The sequence below is a fragment of the Equus asinus genome, chromosome 5 (assembly GCF_041296235.1).
Source record: "Equus asinus isolate D_3611 breed Donkey chromosome 5, EquAss-T2T_v2, whole genome shotgun sequence".
Taxonomy (NCBI): Eukaryota; Metazoa; Chordata; class Mammalia; order Perissodactyla; family Equidae; genus Equus; species Equus asinus.
Genome location: NC_091794.1, coordinates 97,941,658 through 97,960,232, shown reverse-complemented (window position 1 = coordinate 97,960,232; position 18,575 = coordinate 97,941,658). Strand labels below are relative to the sequence as shown.

Here is an 18,575-nt window from a genome sequence, read left to right as displayed (position 1 = left end):
AGTCCAGCAGCAAAGTCTATAAAAATGCTTTCTGGGGCAGGGCCTGTGGCCGAGTGGTTAGTTCACGCGCTCCGCTTCGGCAGCCCAGGGTTTCGCCAGTTCGCATCCTGGGCACAGACACGGCATGGCTCATCGAGCCATGCTGAGGTGATGTCCCACATGCCACAACTAGGAGGACCCACAACTAAAAATATACAACTATGTACCGCGGGGCTTTGGGGAGAAAAAGGAAAAATAAAATCTTTAAAAAAACAAACGCTTTCCTTATTCCATGGAGGTGCAAATTTTAAACCACAGTACCGATAGAGCATCACACATTTTAAAGCTTAAATATTTAACACATCACCCTCAACCTCCCCAATCATTTCTTTTAAAGGTTTTGTTTTATGTCTTGTTTCTATTGTAAGCTGCCTCCAGAACCTTTTCGTGCAAAGAGAGTTTATGATATAATTTCTATATAAAAAGTTTCAGGGGCCGGCCCCATGGCTGAGTGGTTAAGTTAGCGCACTCTGTTTCAGCGGCCCAGGGTTTCACCAGTTTGGATCCTGAGGACGGACACGGCACTGCTCATCAGGCCATGCTGAGGTGGTGTCTCACATGCCACAACCAGAAGGGCCTACAACTAGAATATACAACCACGTACTGGGGGCCTCTGGGGACAAGAAGAAGAAAACAGAAGACTGGTAACAGATGTTAGCTCAGGCGTCAATCTTTAAAAAAAAATTTCATAAACTTTAAGATCAATCTTAACAGGGAAATAAAACAGGTCTTCTAGTCAGGGCAAGAGAAACAAAAGGGCAATTTTTAATTTTTCCTCTAATAAGATTCACCCTGTTTGGTAAGGTGAAGACCACCAAAATAGAAAAACAGTAAATTATTTCTTGTTCAAACTATGTCACAGCATCCTAGAGCTTATCAGTGGTCACAGACAGGAAAAATTACAGCATAAATATTGCAATTATGCCACCTAATTTTTTTTGTTGTTGTTTTTTGGGTTTTCTTGAGGAAGATTAGCCCTGAGCTAACATCTGCTGCCAATCCTCCTCTTTTTGCTGAGGAAGACTGGCTCTGAGCTAACATCTGTGCCCATCTTCCTCTACCTTATATGTGGGACACCTACCACAGCATGGCTTGCCAAGCAGTGCCATGTCCGCACCTGGGATCCAAACCCATGAACCCGGGCCACCGAAGTGGAATGCGCAAACTTAACTGCTGCACCACCAGCCCAGCCCCCACCTAATGTTTCTGATAAAATGTTAAAAAAGAAAAAAAAGATTCCGTGAATGGAGGCAGCTCAGAGACTTAATGTCATGAGGACATACAGACATGGTATTGGGACTAAGGGATCAAGTGTGGGTTCAGGAACAGTAAAACACTTTTCTCATTTTTTATTCTTTTATAGTCTTAATTAGGTAAATACTGATGAACCATCTAATCTTTATTATGTCCTTACAGAAAGTGAAAGTAACATTTCGGCCCACCTAAAAAGCCTTTGTTCCCAGACAGCAAATAAAATTTAGTAGTAAACTGCTATTCTGTCTTCATCACAAGCAGATCACAAGTTACATTCTCTGAACATGCTAATCATCACTGCTCAGCAAAAACATTACCTTTATGTTCCACATAAGGCTCCATATCCAAAATTTCTGAGAAGCCAATGTAGGTATTCAGCTTTTTCTTATGTCCAGTTTGCCTAACCAAGAGGAAAGCTAATTATATTTATATTTAAAACAATCATAAAACATCGTATAAGCTCTATCAGCTATTTTAACAAACTCCATAGTAGGCAGGTAGATTTCATTTAGCAATCTCGCCCAAAAACCTGTATGATGAGCAGTAAACATAACACTTGTCTTATAATTGGGCAAAGGATAACCAATAGATTAAAAGGTATAAATTTAAAGTGCTGATTCCAAATAAAACACATTTCCAGAAGTCTTAATTTAATCACACACAAAAAACCCCCACGGATGCTCCTGCTTTACAGAAGGAACGCAGATGTGTAAACATCACCTGAATTTAACACTAAAAGATCTGTTCCCATGGGGGTGGGGGATCGTTTAAGCCGCAGAAATTTTACTCTAGTTCTTACACAATAATACAGAATGTCAAGGTAATTCCATTCCTGTTTGCTTTTCCTATGCAGTTTTTAACAATTTCTCAGAATAAAAACATAAGGATTCTCTCCTTTTCCAGTTCTCACTTATATATGCCTGGCTTCTTCAAGAAGTTTGTGATGACACCATGAAATACTGGCATTTCAGAATGAGAGGCTCCAGCTAGAACTTTCACCCCCAAATCTAGCGTTTCAGATTGTAAGCATTTTCTCATCTCTTCTAAGGTGAAGTCCGTGCGTGCGGGCGCACCGCGAGCAGCAAGCCGCGCAGCTCGCACGCCCTCACCTGTCAAAGACAAAGCGCATCAGCTGTAAGTTCAGGGTGCAGGGAAGGCTGAGGAGGCGGATCTTCCTTGTCGCGTTCTGTTTGCTTTGACAGTTTTCACAGAAGTATCGATTGTCTCCTTCTAATTTTTCCTCCTGATCAGAAATAAGACATATTAGTTAAAAAAAAAAAAAAAATTAGAAGATGAAAAGATTTAAAAGAAGTGATCAAATCTTTGGTGTAAAGCACAATTTCATTTTAATTAACAGCTCCCATTCTAGCTGTTTAAAATCAAGCTTTTATAAATAATGAAGGACACGTGAGGGAACAGACACTGCTGGGCAGTGTGACATTATTAATTTGTAAATTTAAAATTGATGTGCCTCTTTCTGAAATGTAGGATTTTAAAAATACTTATTTGAGGTCTTTTGTCCTAACGATTCCACTTCTGGGAATTCTAAGGAAGTAGGTTTAAAAAAGAAAAATCAGAGGCTGGCCCAGTGGCGCAGTGGTTAAGTTCGCACACTCCGCTTCTCGGCGGCCCGGGGTTCGCCAGTTCCAATCCCGGGTGCGAACATGGCACCACTGGGCAAAAGCCATGCTGTGGTAGGCGTCCCATGTATAGAGCAGAGGAAGATGGGCATAGATGTTAGCTCAGGGCCAGTCTTCCTCATCAAAAAGAGGAGTATTGGTAGTAGTTAGCTCAGGGCTAATCTTCCTCAAAAAGAAAAAAATAAAAATCACGTGTACTTTGATGCAAAATTAACTTAAAAACAGTTTTAAAAGGGTAGAAACTGCATATGGGCACCAGAATACAAAATTACATGTACAAAAAATTTTACACATATATATATTCACAACATTCATGAGACAAAGCCAAAAAAGGAGCACAGGAAACTCCAACGTCACAGCCAATAGTGATTTTTTCCTAAATTTTTCTTCTATGTTTCTGTAATAGCTTTTTGATACAGATTATTGTAGGTAATACAATCCTAGTACCACCACTTTATTCACTTGGCTTCCAAGATACCATGCTCGCCTGTTTTCCACTTACCTCACTGGCCAGTCCTCCTCAGCATCCTTTGCCAGCTGCCCCTATCTCCCTGATCCCTCAATGTCTGAATGTCCCTGCTCAGTCCTTGGTCCTCGTCTCTCTGTCACTGCCTTGACGGTTTTATCCAGCCCCGACTTCTCCCCTGAACTGTACCTCTCAAGTGTAATGTGCCCTATGCAAACTCCTAATTCCTCTCCCAAACCTGCTCCTCCCACAGTCCTTCCCATCCCGGACATGGCAACTCCACTCCTCTAGCCGCTCAGGCCAAAGACTCAGTAATCCTTGACTCCTTTCTGTCTCTCCAGATCCAGTCTGCAAATTTTATCAACTCTACTTTGAAAATATATCTAAAATCCAGACACTACTTATCCCCTCTTCAGCTTACCTTTGGTCCAAGCCACCATCAACTCCTGCTGTCTGTCCTTGTCCCATCTTCAGCCTATTCTCAAGATAGCACCCAGGGTTAAAACAGATTGTATCACTCCTCTGCTCACAACCCTCTGATGGCTCTCATCTCGCTCAGAGTTAAGTCAGACTCCTGACAAAGCTATACCAGGCCCTGGCTGATATGGTCCTTAGTTCCCTCTACGACTCCATTTTCTAGCCTTCTCCCCTTGCTTATTCACTTCAGCCACACTGACCTCCTTGCTGTTCCTCAAACTACCAGGCACGTCCTCGTCTCAGGGTCTCCACTTAGAACACTCCTCTCTGATTCTTGCTTTGCTCCCTCCTTCACCTTCAATAATTTTATTTCAAACTCCAACCAACCTCACCCTCCTCATTCCACATTCCCCATCCCGCTTCCCTGCTTTATTTGTCTCCATAGCACTTATTATAGTTGACACACTACATATTTTCCTTATTTTACTGTCCCTCCCTGGTTCCCATACCACTAAATTCAAAGCTCCTCGAAGGCAATTTTTTTGTCTGTTCATTCACTATCGCTATCCCCAACAGCTGACAAGTGCCCGACCACTGTACACACTCGATCAATGTTTAGCTGAATGAATTCAATAAATGACTACTTCCAGCATGCTAATGGTTGTGCTAAATGGGTAGGGAAAGTACAAAAACATTTTAAGAAAGGAAGCGATGCCATAAGCCCATCCATTTTGCTGCATGTCTGCTCCTACTTCGCTACAAAGGTTTCCTCTTCGCAGCTGTTCCACTCAGAACAAAAGGGAAACACTTCCGCAGCTCTACATAAATCTAAACATGCGGAAAGTAGAAAAATGGAGTGGAGGCACTGAAGCAGGGCCATGCTGATGTAAAACATCTGCATTCCACAGTCTAGCTCTCATTAAACGAAAAGGTAAATTAAGCTGATGGTAACAGCTTAGATCTCCCTAAATGCTCTACTGCACCCAATCACACAATAAAATTTTACACATACATAACTTGACATATAAAATAACCTGAACCAAAAATTATTTTAAGACACAGCCTGCTTCAATACATTATAATTTACAAAGTTTCTTCTACATCATTACATAAACAGAGGCACTTCATATGTAGAAAAAGTTGAGTTAATTTATCCATTAAATCAAAAAAAAATTCATGGTAGCAAGTAGCTGTCAATGAGCAGAAACAACATATACACCAAAATTTGAATACCTTCAAAAATTCCGAGATACAATCCGTTAACTGTTTGTGGCCTTGGATATTTAACTCCAGTTCATAAAACTTTGATAAAAGCTTAGACTCTCTGCCACACTGATTGCAACTACAATAAAAGAGAGTGATAAAATTAAGATCGAGTGGCAAAACCAATAACGTTCTATTGCATTACATCCTACAAATACGTAAAGAAGCATTTATTGCCTTAGTCCTCTCGCACAGAAATTACTTACACTATGTGTGTTTAAAAGATAAATAAAAAGAAGAAGCAATTGGTGAGGCCATGTATTTTATGATTAGGGAAATTTTTAAGAGTTATTTTACATTTTCTCTCAGTATTCCAGCCGGCTCCAATCTTACTCTTTCAGCTCACCCCACAGCCATAAAGTAAATGGCAAGAGCTCAGACACACTTCCCAACACCGGGGTGGGTTCACCAGCAATTATTAAGTCAATTGTTTACATGTTCCCATGGAAATAGATGACTATAAATATTTCAGGTCCCATGACAGCCCACTAAAGCTATAATTTGGAACTGAACTGCAAACTAGATAACATATGAGCAACTGTCTGAGAATAAAACGGACCAGGAAAAAGCTGAAACACACTTACACAGTTACATAAGCATATTCCCCACAGAACTGCTGCTGGACAATGTTACGAACATCTGGATTCTTTTGTTTAGACAAAGTATCTTCCAAAAGAGACATAAAGAGCTTTGAAAATTCTTGGGCATCCTACAACACAAGTTTGGGTTAATAAAAAGAAAAATCATATCTTGCTTTTCAACTTCTAGTACAAATAGTAACAAGTTAAATATTCCAGAAACTATCTGTACTTTGAACCTGGCCTTTTGAAACAAGGCCTTGAGCTATGTCGAATCAGTTTTTGCCCACATATGAATTTTTAGAAATGGAATCAAGGAAAATGTGCAATATACTGGACAATAAATAAACACACTAATTCAAAATAGAAAAAAACTAATTTTTCTTAAAGATTTTATTTCTTTTTCTCCCCAAAGCCCCCCAGTACATAGTTGTACATTTTTAGTTGTGAGTCCTTCTAGCTGTGGCATGTGGGATGCTGCCCGAGCGTGGCCTGATAAGTGGTGCCACATCCATGCCCAGGATCCAAAGTGACGAAACACTGGGCCGACGAAGCAGAGCGTGCAAACCCAACCACTCGGCCACAGGGCTGGCCCCCGAAAAATACTACTTTTTAAAAAGCATTTCAGGGGCCAGCCCCCTGGCCAAGTGGTTAAGTTCACATGCCCCACTTTGGCGGCCCAGGGTTTAGGCAGTTTGGATGCTGGGCGTGCAGCACCTAGCACCGCTCAACAGGCCATTCTGAGGCAACATCCCACATAGCAGAACCAGAAGGACCCATATCTAGAATATACAACTATGTATTGGGGGGGGGGGGGCGGGGGGGCGGGGAGTTGGGTTTGGGGAAAAGAAGAAAAAAAAGAAGATTGGTTGGCAACAGATGTTAACTCAGGTGCCAATTTAAAAAAAGAAAAGGCATTTCACTTCATTTCCTTCTACAAACATTCTAAGGAACGACACTTGGGTATCTTTTTATATTAAAAATAATAACAGAAGGTTCTTACCTGCTGCTGCCCCGTGTCCAAGCCCAAGGCTTTAACAAAGCCCGACGGATCAATGTATCGCCTGTTACTGTTTTGCAACAATGCAAACAAGTACTGGAGATGCTCACAAATTGTTTGAGGCTCATAATCTATTAAAAAATATATGTGTTTGATTTTGTTAGACAAAAACAAAATCTGCTTTTTTTTTAAATATACTTCTTTTCATGTTCTTCACATGAGAACATAAACACTCTTACATTCAAACTATACTAGTATTTTATCACAGTCTTAAAACTGTAAAAGAAACAAATTAGCAATCACATGTCTTTCGGAAGTAATAAGGCAGCCACAGCTGTCTATCTACATCTATATACATCCCCTAAACACAGGAGGTTATACATGCGTGACAACAGCAGCAGTCATGACTAGTTTCTAGAGGGTCAAATCACAATGACACATCCATTCCAGCAGTAAACATCATACACCGTGTTTACCATTCGCTTAAGGTGGCCAAATACTTCAATATAATGTCTTTAATATGGATTCGCCACAAGTAGAGCAAGTGACAGGAACCTCAAGCATAGAGACTCAAACTTGAACTTACAACGCAATGATGCACTGTCAAAAATCCTAGAACTTTAGAGCTGAAGTTTTAATGACTGGGGCAAAGTATGCACATAGGGAGCATGACTCTCAAGAGCCCTAAAACTGCTGAGCAGTCTTTTACACCACTTATCAATTTACTGCCTCTCAGATCCAAATCCACCCTTCTTTGCCTGCTCTGTGATAACTGAGATGAGCTCTGCAAATACTTCTCCTCTGCGGGCTAGTGCAAGGTCAAGTCTTGTCAGTAGGGGGCACTGGAGGTTTCAGCGGTGCGTCTTTCACCAGCCTCTGCCGGGAGACGCTACACGCTCACGCACACGTGCGCACACACACCATTCTTAGGACTCCGGGTTCCTGCAGCAGCTCCCTCCAGCGCCTCCTCTGCTACCTTCACAGTGGAATGTCTCTGGTGAGGCACTTCCTCTTGGATGGCCACCCTGAGACTAACCTTCGGGGCACCCTCTCAGGTGACAGGCGAGGCAGGGGGTTCTGAGGCCCAGCTCTCCCTGTGGACAGTTTTCAGCAGGGACCCCACTGACGCCTCTCAGCACCTTTGGACCATCTAGTGAGCCCTGGCAGAGCTCTCTCCGTCTGGAGGCCTGCATCTCAGGCATGGGCAGTGGGGGTGAGGGACTCCTCCCTGGGTGCTCTCTTCCAGTCCTAGGGGTAGTGGCTGCTCCCTCCATCTGCTAGTCCTGTATTCTTTCAAGTCCTCTTTAATCCTCGCTAACCAATTCCCCAATTACTTGAATTTCCTATTAATAATTCCCTACTCTCTATTCCAACTATTGTGTAGTTTTTGTCTCCTGATTGGACTCTGAATGGTTTATCTCTTTCTTACCAACTTTCAGGAAGTCAATATTTCATTTGTAAAATATAGATAAAAATCTGACTTCCTGGGGTGCAAGGGCTTTGCAGGCTGTTAAAAGCTATTCAAGCAAGTTTGTATCTATTCCAACCTGTATTTTACAGGTTAGACACTCTGTAAGGTCTTAACTCACACTCTGCTGGTTTTCCTAGCTTGAAACTTAATGGGAACTTAAGAGTTCATCATTTCCAACATAGACCCTTTCCACTTCCCTGCACCGTGCCTGTTAAGGTCCCCAGAACCGTATACTCATCAGAGAACAAGGTGAAGGACTTCGACGAAATACAAAAATTTGGGCCCAATCCCATGGCCGAGTGGTTAAGTGTGCACGCTCCACTTTGGCGGCCCAGGGTTTCTCCAGTTCGGATCCTGGGCACGGACGTGGCACTGCTCGTCACGCCATACTGAGGCGGCATCCCACATGCCACAACTAGAAGGACCCACAACTAAAATATACAACTATGTACTGGGGGGATTTGAGGGAAAAAAGCAGGAAAAAAACAGAAGATTGGCAACAGTTGTTAGCTCAGGTGCCAATCCTTTAAAAAAATATATATATATAAAAATGTATGTATTCAGAAACTTAACAAAATATTTCTCTTTTGTTGAGGAAGATTAGCACTGAGCTAACATCTGCTGCCAATCCACCTCTTTTTGCTGAGGAAGACTGACCCTGAGCTAACATTCGTGCCCATCTTCCTCTATTTTATATGTGGGACGCCTGCCACAGCATGGCTTGACAAGCGGTGCATAGGTCTGCACCCGGGATGCGAACTGGCAAACCCCAGGCCTTGGAAGCGGAATGTGCGAACTTAACCACTGCACCACCAGGCCGGCCCCAAACAAAACATTTCATGAAGATACACATTAAAGCCACAATACTCCAAGAAGGCCATGGTACACCATTTTATAAAATACAAATTTAGTCTGCACTTTTATTTAGCTGTCTTCTCACTGGTAAATTTATACACCAGCAAAACAATGCTAAAAATTAAAAATAATACATTTACCTTACTCATCCTTTACACACTATTACTTTAAATAATATACTATTAATCTAGATTTAAATATTCAGAACTATAGAAATAAAGCATTGAGGAAACAAACGTTAAGAATTTTTAAGTGCTGTGTTTTGAAGCAAAGACTGCTATTAACAAGGACCAGGACTCTGAAGCATCCCCACTGTCGAATCCTACCTCTTCTCTCTCTGAGTCCAAGACAGCAGCCATCTGCTCAAATCATACCACGTAAAAGACGGCACAGGATTCACAGGTGGGAACAAGAGTCGAAAGTTCCCAACTTGGAGCTCCCAGACCTACGGGATCTTACACACTCACCCCCCTCCACCCTCCAGCTTTGAGAAGGAGAAAAATCTGGTTCATTCCATGAAAGTTCCATCTCGAAGAGAATAATCTCTAAAAAGTAATCTCAATTAGGAAGAACAATCCACATACTGTGGCATGAAAAAAACTAAGTGATTCCAGCGGAACAATTTGAAACTGATTCTGTCTAAGTCTGCAATGAGTGTAGTCACATATAGTGGCTGATTTTCCCCAGGTCGGTAATTTCATCTTAATTTCAGAGGGCGTCATGTAAGTGAGTCTATTTGGGAATCAGGACATTGGTTACATTGAAGTATTAAGTCTCTCAAATTCAGGACAACAGAAAGCCTGTCTGCTTTACTCACTGATTTTTATCAATCACTAGAAATTAACGGACAACAATCACAGCATATGCATAGAAAAACTGCAGATGTAAGCTACATAAGCTACATAATCAAATGCCTTTCCTTCACTTGAATATTAGCCATTTGGTGCAGAAATGATAAATATACAGAAAAAAGGGAAAAAGATCTTGAATCCTGACAACGTTTACAGAGGATCCAGCACCACAGCTGGCACATAAGGAGCACGTGACAGTCAGTTTCCTCTATTTGTTGGTTCAGAAGTGATCCAGGTGGCAATACACTCAGGAGTGAGCCCTCCTCGCACCCATCCCCACTGACCTTTCTCTTCTTGGATGCCATCTCCCATCATGTAGTCGCTACAGGTACTTGGACATAAGTATAGCGCCTGCCGAAGCTCCAAGTTGAGAAACCACACTTGAAGAAATGTGTTGACGTAACAAGTAGCTCCAAGGTTCGTGAGGCCCACAAATGAGTTCTACAAAAATACGAAATTTACAATTATAGAATCAATTTCCCTTTAAAAAAAAATTACGAGGCAGCCAGCCCCATAGCCGAATGGTTAAGTTCATGTGCTCTGCTTCGGCGGCCCAGGGTTTCGCCAATTCGGATCCTGGACGCAAACCCAGCACTGCTCATCAGGCCATGATGAGGCGGCGTCCCACATAGCAGAGCCAGAAGGACCCACAGCTAGAATACACAGCTATGGACCGAGGGGCTTTGGGGAGAAGAAGGAGGGGGGAAAAAAAGAAAAAGACAAATTTAAAAAGAACACAAGCCCAAGAAAGCAAAGTGATATTACAGGAGTTTGTTCCCCTGCATCAGCGCCTCCCTCCAAGAGCCTTAAAAAGAGTTCAGAATAAAACAGGCAGCGTTAACACAAACACAGAATCAGCATTTAAACTAAAACTGCTATTTAAAGGCTTACTGGATTATATAGCTACCTGTTTAAAATCACACCACTAAAAACTGCTCCAATTCAAGCAGTTTAGTCTTAAATTCCACTACTTATCTTAACACTGCATAGGTTTCTGATCATAGGAACAAAATAAAACAAAACAGAAACAGAGGAATACCATATAGTAATCATTTAAAAAGTGATGGCTTACCTTTTTCCTCCTCTCACAGTTGGGATCATCGATGTTATGAAAACTATTTTCATCTATTTCTCCTAACCAAATATGCTCACCAATCCCAACCAAGCAATTCGGATTTCCTTTGCAGTTTCGTCTACGAAAAAAATATTATTGTTGAATTGTAAGATACCATAGTTTCATGATAGGAAACATGCAAACTAATTAAAACTATAACCATAAGACCATTTTTCATCTATGTCTTATCCATAAGATTAGCACAACCAAGAAAAGTATACCACCACACTCTGTGTGATGCTGTGGGGAAAGGGCACTCATGCACTGCTGATGGGAATGCAAACTGGTAGGGCTTTTATGGAGAGGAATTCTGCAATCTCTAACAAAACTACATACACGGCCACCTTCTGAGCTAGCAATTTCATTTCTAGGAATTCACCTTGAAGATGCACAAAAACACATGCACTAGGTCATTCACTGCAGTGCTGTTTGCACCTACAAAATACTGCAAACAACCCAAATGACCAAACACGGGCTATGGCACATCCACAAAATGGAGTCCTACGCAGCGGCAACACAGAAAACACATGAAGCCCTCTACGAACTGTTGCAGAATAATTTCCAGGACATATTAGTAAGGAAGGAAAGCAAAGTGCAAATAGTGTCTGTAAGATGCTATTTTTTTGGTGTAAGATGGGAAAATAAGAAAATCTGCTCATTTGAGCATAAAGAAACAAAGGATAAACCAGAGACTAATGAAATTGGTTACCTACAGAGCATAAATGGGATAAAAAAGAAAAAGATTTAAAAAAGAGAGGTGTGTGACACTTTTCTGAATTTATCTTTCCATACATTGCTGAGTTTAGGGGCCATGTGTATGTAACACATACACACATATGAAAATAAATCAGTAAGGATGGGGGAACCCTAAATTCAACACCAACAGAAACATATTTCAATTGAATAACGTACCCACACCGAAGGGAGGGGGGTGGGGAACCAACCCAAGCAGAATGAAGACAGTCATTAGCGGGCTCTGCCCTCAGGCTAAAGACAAAGGAACAGATACTAAACTCTAAGAGCTTCCTTTTCACAGCTGTAGGTTAACAATTCTGAAACAATATCCTGTACATTCTACAATTAAACAAATAAGTACATACACTGGGGATAAAGAAAACCAAGTTTTGGAGAGGAAAGTTACAAATAAGAAAGGAAGAATGAAATGAACCCTGCAATACTGATTAGGAATTACAGGTCTAAGTGTACACTTGTGGGTTAACAGAGAGAGATGGGCACATTAGGGTTGTGGGTTAACAGAGAGAGATGGGTACATTAGGGTTGTGGGTTAACAGAGAGAGATGGGCACATTAGGGTTGTGGGTTAACAGAGAGAGATGGGCACATTAGGGTTGTGGGTTAACAGAGAGAGATGGGTACATTAGGGTTGTGGGTTAACAGAGAGAGATGGGTACATTAGGGTTGTGGGTTAACAGAGAGAGATGGGTACATTAGGGTTGTGGGTTTAACAGAGAGAGATGGGCACATTAGGGTTGTGGGTTAACAGAGAGAGATGGGTACATTAGGGTTGTGGGTTAACAGAGAGAGATGGGTACATTAGGGTTGTGGGTTAACAGAGAGAGATGGGTACATTAGGGTTGTGGGTTAACAGAGAGAGATGGGTACATTAGGGTTGTGGGTTAACAGAGAGAGATGGGTACATTAGGGTTGTGGGTTTAACAGAGAGAGATGGGTACATTAGGGTTGTGGGTTTAACAGAGAGAGATGGGTACATTAGGGTTGTGGGTTAACAGAGAGAGATGGGTACATTAGGGTTGTGGGTTAACAGAGAGAGATGGGTACATTAGGGTTGTGGGTTAACAGAGAGAGATGGGCACATTAGGGTTGTGGGTTAACAGAGAGAGATGGGCACATTAGGGTTGTGGGTTAACAGAGAGAGATGGGTACATTAGGGTTGTGGGTTAACAGAGAGAGATGGGTACATTAGGGTTGTGGGTTAACAGAGAGAGATGGGCACATTAGGGTTGTGGGTTAACAGAGAGAGATGGGTACATTAGGGTTGTGGGTTAACAGAGAGAGATGGGTACATTAGGGTTGTGGGTTAACAGAGAGATGGGTACATTAGGGTTGTGGGTTAACAGAGAGAGATGGGCACATTAGGGTTGTGGGTTAACAGAGAGAGATGGGTACATTAGGGTTGTGGGTTAACAGAGAGAGATGGGCACATTAGGGTTGTGGGTTAACAGAGAGAGATGGGCACATTAGGGTTGTGGGTTAACAGAGAGAGATGGGCACATTAGGGTTGTGGGTTAACAGAGAGAGATGGGTACATTAGGGTTGTGGGTTTAACAGAGAGAGATAGGTACATTAGGGTTGTGGGTTAACAGAGAGAGATGGGTACATTAGGGTTGTAGGTTAACAGAGAGAGATGGGCACATTAGGGTTGTGGGTTTAACAGAGAGAGATGGGTACATTAGGGTTGTGGGTTTAACAGAGAGAGATGGGTACATTAGGGTTGTGGGTTAACAGAGAGAGATGGGTACATTAGGGTTGTGGGTTAACAGAGAGAGATGGGTACATTAGGGTTGTGGGTTAACAGAGAGAGATGGGTACATTAGGGTTGTGGGTTAACAGAGAGAGATGGGTACATTAGGGTTGTGGGTTTAACAGAGAGAGATGGGTACATTAGGGTTGTGGGTTAACAGAGAGAGATGGGTACATTAGGGTTGTGGGTTTAACAGAGAGAGATGGGTACATTAGGGTTGTCAGATAAAACACAGGACAGAAGCTATTTGAATTTCAGATAAACGACATATTTATACTAAAAAAGTATTTGTTGTATATCTGAAATTTAATCAGGCAACCTAAGCTAGATACCTTTTGGCAAGCTGAGGGCCTAAAAGCAGTAACATGAGCACTCTTAACAACAAGATCTTGACTTCTAAATATTCCCCACTCAAAGAACCCAGGACTCTGGAAAAACGGCTGATTCCAAGGCTGGGTAGGGAAAGTACAAGATGAACATGGAACATCTTCCTGTGTGTAAAAAGTAAGGATGTACTCAAAGAATCATGGGGACACAAAAGGACAGCTCGCAGGGGGCTCCCTGTGGCCAAACCCGGAACAATGTAAGCAACAAAATACATAACAGGATTAAAACCTAGGGAACAAAGTGGGAACCCATCGTGAGATAGATGGCTGGCTGGATGGATGAGAAATCGCTTCCTTAGAGAAGAAAGCCAGTCATCAAAGTAGAAGGAAGGACAGAATTAGAAAATCACCATTTGGCATCCATGAGATTAACACAAGAATCACCGACCGATGCTAGTGTAGCAAGTTTGAGTAAGAGAGTATTTACATAGTCTCAAAGTATCTCAGCACAAGTTGTTCATTAATTACAAAAGGAAAATTAGTATCTTTCGGTGGAGAGACCTGGCAGACACCACTTTAACTAAATGACCAAAGGGAAGGCACTGGGTCTAACCGACAGGACGCACCTCCTGGTAGGAGGCACTAAGAGCATAGCATCACTTCTGTGCTGTTCCTACCAAAGTGAACAGCCTAAATCTAACCACGAGGCAACATCAGACAAACCCAACCTGAGGAACTTTCTACAAATAAAAGTGTCCTGTACTTTTAAAAGATGTCAATGTCACAAAATATGAAGAAAAACTGAGTAACTATTCCAGATTAAAACAGTCTAAAAGGACACGATAAGTGACTCAATATATGAGCTTGGATTATCTTTTGCTGTAAATCATAGGACATTACTAGGTCAATACAGTCTGAATATTTTGGCACCTTACCCACTAAAGTTTTACTAATAGTAGTAAAAGATTGGAAACATCATAAATGCTCATCAATAAGAAACTGATAATATAACCAAAGAATGGAAACTACTGTAGTCAAAAAAAAGAGAGGAGCTGGCCTGCTGGCGTAGCGGTTCAGTTCCCATGCTCTGCTTCAGCAGCCTGGGGTTCCTAGGTTCAGATCCCAGGCACAGATGCAATCATCGCTCATGTAGCCATGCTGTGGCAGCATCCCACACACAAAATAGAGGAAGAGGGGCCGGCCTGGTGGCGCAGTGGTTAAGTGCACACATTCCACTTCAGCGGCCCAGGGTTCACCGGTTTGGATCCTGGGTGTGGACATGGCACCTCATGACAAGCCATGCTGTGGTAGGCATCCCACATATAAAGTAGAGGAGGATGGGCATGGATGTTAGCTCAGGGCCAGTCTTTCTCAGCAAAAAGAGGAGAATTGGCAGCAGTTAGCTCAGGGCTAATCTTCCTCAAAAAACAAAAAAAGAAAAAGGAAAGAAAAAAACTTTTTAATGTTGTGGTACATACAACATCATTAGTGGAAAAAAGCAAGGTACAAAACAGTGTTTAAAAATGGGTGTAACAGGGCCAGCCCCGTGGCCGAGTGGTTAAGCTCATGCACTTTGCTTCAGCGGCCCAGGGTTTCGCTGGTTCGGATCCTGGGCACAGACATGGCACCACTCGTCAGGCCACCCTGAGGTGGTGTCCCACATGCCACAACTAGAAGGACACACAACTGAAATATACAACTATGTACTGGGAGGATTTGGGGAGAAAAAGCAGGGGAAAAAAAAAAAGACTGGCAACAGTTATTACCTCAGGTGCCAATCTTTAAAAAAAAAAAAAAAACCGGTGTGATAGACCAGTTTAGATAGAAGGATACACTTCAGGTGAGAACTGAAAAAGGCAACGTCAGCACTTTGCACGAGAAGTGGCTCAGGCTAACAGATGAAAGCCTTCCAAATCGTGGCTAAGCCTTCTGTACATGAGCCCAATATTGCGAGGGGTTTTTTGTTTGCTGTCTTGTTTGGAGCAGTAAAGTATCTACTTAAGAAGCATAAATCATAAAAGCATCTAATTATAAGCTATTACTTCCAAGCCGACCTAAGCAGCACAGCACAATGCCAAGTTCCGAAGGCTAGAATCCCCTATAGAAGAAGAAAGCCTCTCCCATTCACCAGTCTCCAATGCCCCTCACTCTGTTTCATCCACGTTAGGAGTCGGCCAGGGGCTGGCTTGGTGGCATGGTGGTTAAGTTCACAGTCCACTTCAGCGGCCTGAGGTTCTCGGGTTTGGATCCCAGGCGCAGACCCACACACTGCTCATTGAGCCATGCTGTGGTGGCATCCCACATACAAAACAGAGGAAGACTGGCAACAGATATTAGCTCAGGGTGAATCTTCCTCACCAAAAAATAAAAAATAAAAAAGAGCAGGCCACAGATGTCAATATCATTTATCATCTTGCTTGTCCTTATTACAGTAGAAAAATATTTCTGCGTAATTGTTTCTATAGGAGTGTACAAAGAGACAGATCAAGGAGGCTCAGTGTTTCAAGAAATGAATGGCAGGGATACATGTTTAGATGGAAAGACTGATCTATTTAATGTCAAATACCCCAGCCAGTTTGACTCACTGAGATTACCTACTTGGCCCTGGAAAACACCTGGATTTGTTAATGCTGGCTTAGAAATCAAATAACTTTTTCAAGGTCACAGTATCCCCGATTTAATCTACGTACAGTGATGCCACTCGCCTTTTCTGAAATAGAAAGTTGTGACCACCTTAGAACTGTACCCTTTACACGCTCCCCACAGGTGGTCTTTCCAGAAATCCCTCCTCCTGCCCACGGGGGCATCAGAGGGAGCACCAAATCACAAACAAAAACATGAAGAGCGGTCAACCTGGTTCTTCCTGGGCTCCCTGCTACCCTCACATCTCATTTCCTTACACGTGTCGGCTGAAGAGCAGGTTTGTTTGTGTGTGGCAGACGCCCATGACTGAATGTGCCAAGTTTCTTCACCTCTCCCTGCCTCTGGGCCTCTTTCTGAGAACAACCAACTGCTCCTCAGTTCCTGTGGTTCTAGCAAGAGCTGCTGGGATGCAGCTCCCATCCACCACCCAAAAACAAACCTCACAAGATATTTCAAATCAGAACTGAGAGAAGGGAGGAAGAAAACAGTCCCCTCCGGTGGCAGACACTTGCGCACGGCGTGGGACTTGGGAAGCGGGGCTGTCCTCAGCACAGGAAGGAGGCAGCACGCCGATGTGCATGGGCAGCAGAGCTGAAGAGGTTCATGAATTGCTCCTCGGCCCAACTGCATCCCCTCTTTAACTATGATTTGTCCAAAACTTCCCTGACTTAAAAAAAAAAAAAAAAACCCTCCCTCGATTCCTTAACCGAGTCATTTTCCTTACGGCTATGCTGGCTTCAAGTTTCTGTCACCTGTGTCTAGGAGTCCTAACTAACAAATATGAACTAACTAAATAAAGCTTTTTCTGTGATTAACTCAACACTCCAAAAGCCAACAGTCCACTTCGGTCTCTGACAGACCTCCTAATTCTTTTTTTTTGAGGAAGATTAGCTCTGAGCTAACTGCTGCCAATCCTCCTCTTTTCGCTGAGGAAGACTGGCCCTGAGCTAACATCCATGCCCATCTTCCTCTACTTTATATGTGGGACGCCTACCACAGCATGGCTTGACAAACGGTGCTATGTCCACACCTGGGATCCGAACCGGTGAACCCTGGGCCGCCGAAGCAGAATGCGCGAACTTAACTGCTGAGCCACCGGGCCGGTCCCCGACCTAGTTCTTAAAAACAGGGTTGCCTCTTCCTCCAAATTTCCTCGTAAGACCAGTTAACAACAGAGGGGAAAACACTCAGCTCCAGAGAAAATCAAATTTAAAACAGCTGTGAAAGATGTTTTCACTTATCGAATTAGCAAAAATTTTCCAACGATGAACCAGGCTAATGTGAGAGCCACTGTCTATTCATTGTGCACGGGAGGAGTAACTAAACACAACCCCTTTGGAAAATGGAGAAAATGTCTCAAAATGTTAAATGACACCAATATTTTGTTTCAATAATTCTACTTCTGGGCACATATCCACAGAACATGCGATGACACTGTGGCAGTGAAACAGAATGATGAAGAATCCTACTGGGCACTTTTTCCTAGGACTGTGCGATATGAGACCTGCGAGTGGCGACAGCGGTGGGCAGGGGAGAGGTAAGCAGCTGTGACCTTATCTGCTGTGACTTCAGGCTAGTGAAACACCTTGGCAGCAAAGTAAATGTTGGACAAAAGCTGAACAAAAGCTTAAGACACAACAATTCTCCGAGTGGAAGATGAAGCCCTAAACCACTTTAGTGGCAATGGGAATGGAGGATAGCAGAGGTCTAGCACATCGATGAGATGAAATCAACAGGCCTCGGAGATGGAGTAGATGGTGGAGGCAGGAAGGGAAAGGAGCCGACGTCTGCAATGATGCCCAAAATTGTAAAGAAAGGAAACAATCTTCCACAAATGAAAAACTGTCTGGGGAGTGGAAAAACAGGTAGGCTAGGTATCTAGGGGACAAATGAGTAAGTTCCCTCTATACTGACCATAGACAAGAGAGGTAGTTTTAGCTCTGTTTTGATAGATCTCCAAGGATCTATCATTTAAGAGTATGCCTTCTAGGCAAAAGAAACTAGAATCAAAACAAAGAGACAACCCACCAAGTGGGAGAAAATATTTGCAAATCATAGATCTGACAAGGGCTTACTCTCCATAATATAGGGAACTCATACAACTGAACAATAAAAAAACATACAACCCGATCAAAAATGGGCAGAGGAGGGGCCAG

The 18,575-nt window shown here is 42.7% G+C and overlaps 1 protein-coding gene across 4 annotated transcripts in view; it reads right to left on the bottom strand.

Annotated features, from left to right (window-relative positions):
- The window catches only part of USP48 (ubiquitin specific peptidase 48), a 92,004-nt gene that overhangs the window by 49,717 nt on the left and 23,712 nt on the right, over positions 1-18,575 (bottom strand). For all 4 annotated transcript variants that reach the window (XM_014855117.3, XM_014855116.3, XM_044769944.2 and 1 more), the window contains exons 2-8: positions 10,907-11,027; positions 10,119-10,275; positions 6,661-6,788; positions 5,664-5,788; positions 5,050-5,158; positions 2,403-2,536; positions 1,611-1,693 (exon numbers count right to left, since the gene is read on the bottom strand). In XM_014855117.3, the coding sequence (XP_014710603.2) occupies positions 1,611-1,693; positions 2,403-2,536; positions 5,050-5,158; positions 5,664-5,788; positions 6,661-6,788; positions 10,119-10,275; positions 10,907-11,027 (857 nt within the window). The remainder of the gene's footprint in view (positions 1-1,610; positions 1,694-2,402; positions 2,537-5,049; positions 5,159-5,663; positions 5,789-6,660; positions 6,789-10,118; positions 10,276-10,906; positions 11,028-18,575) is intronic.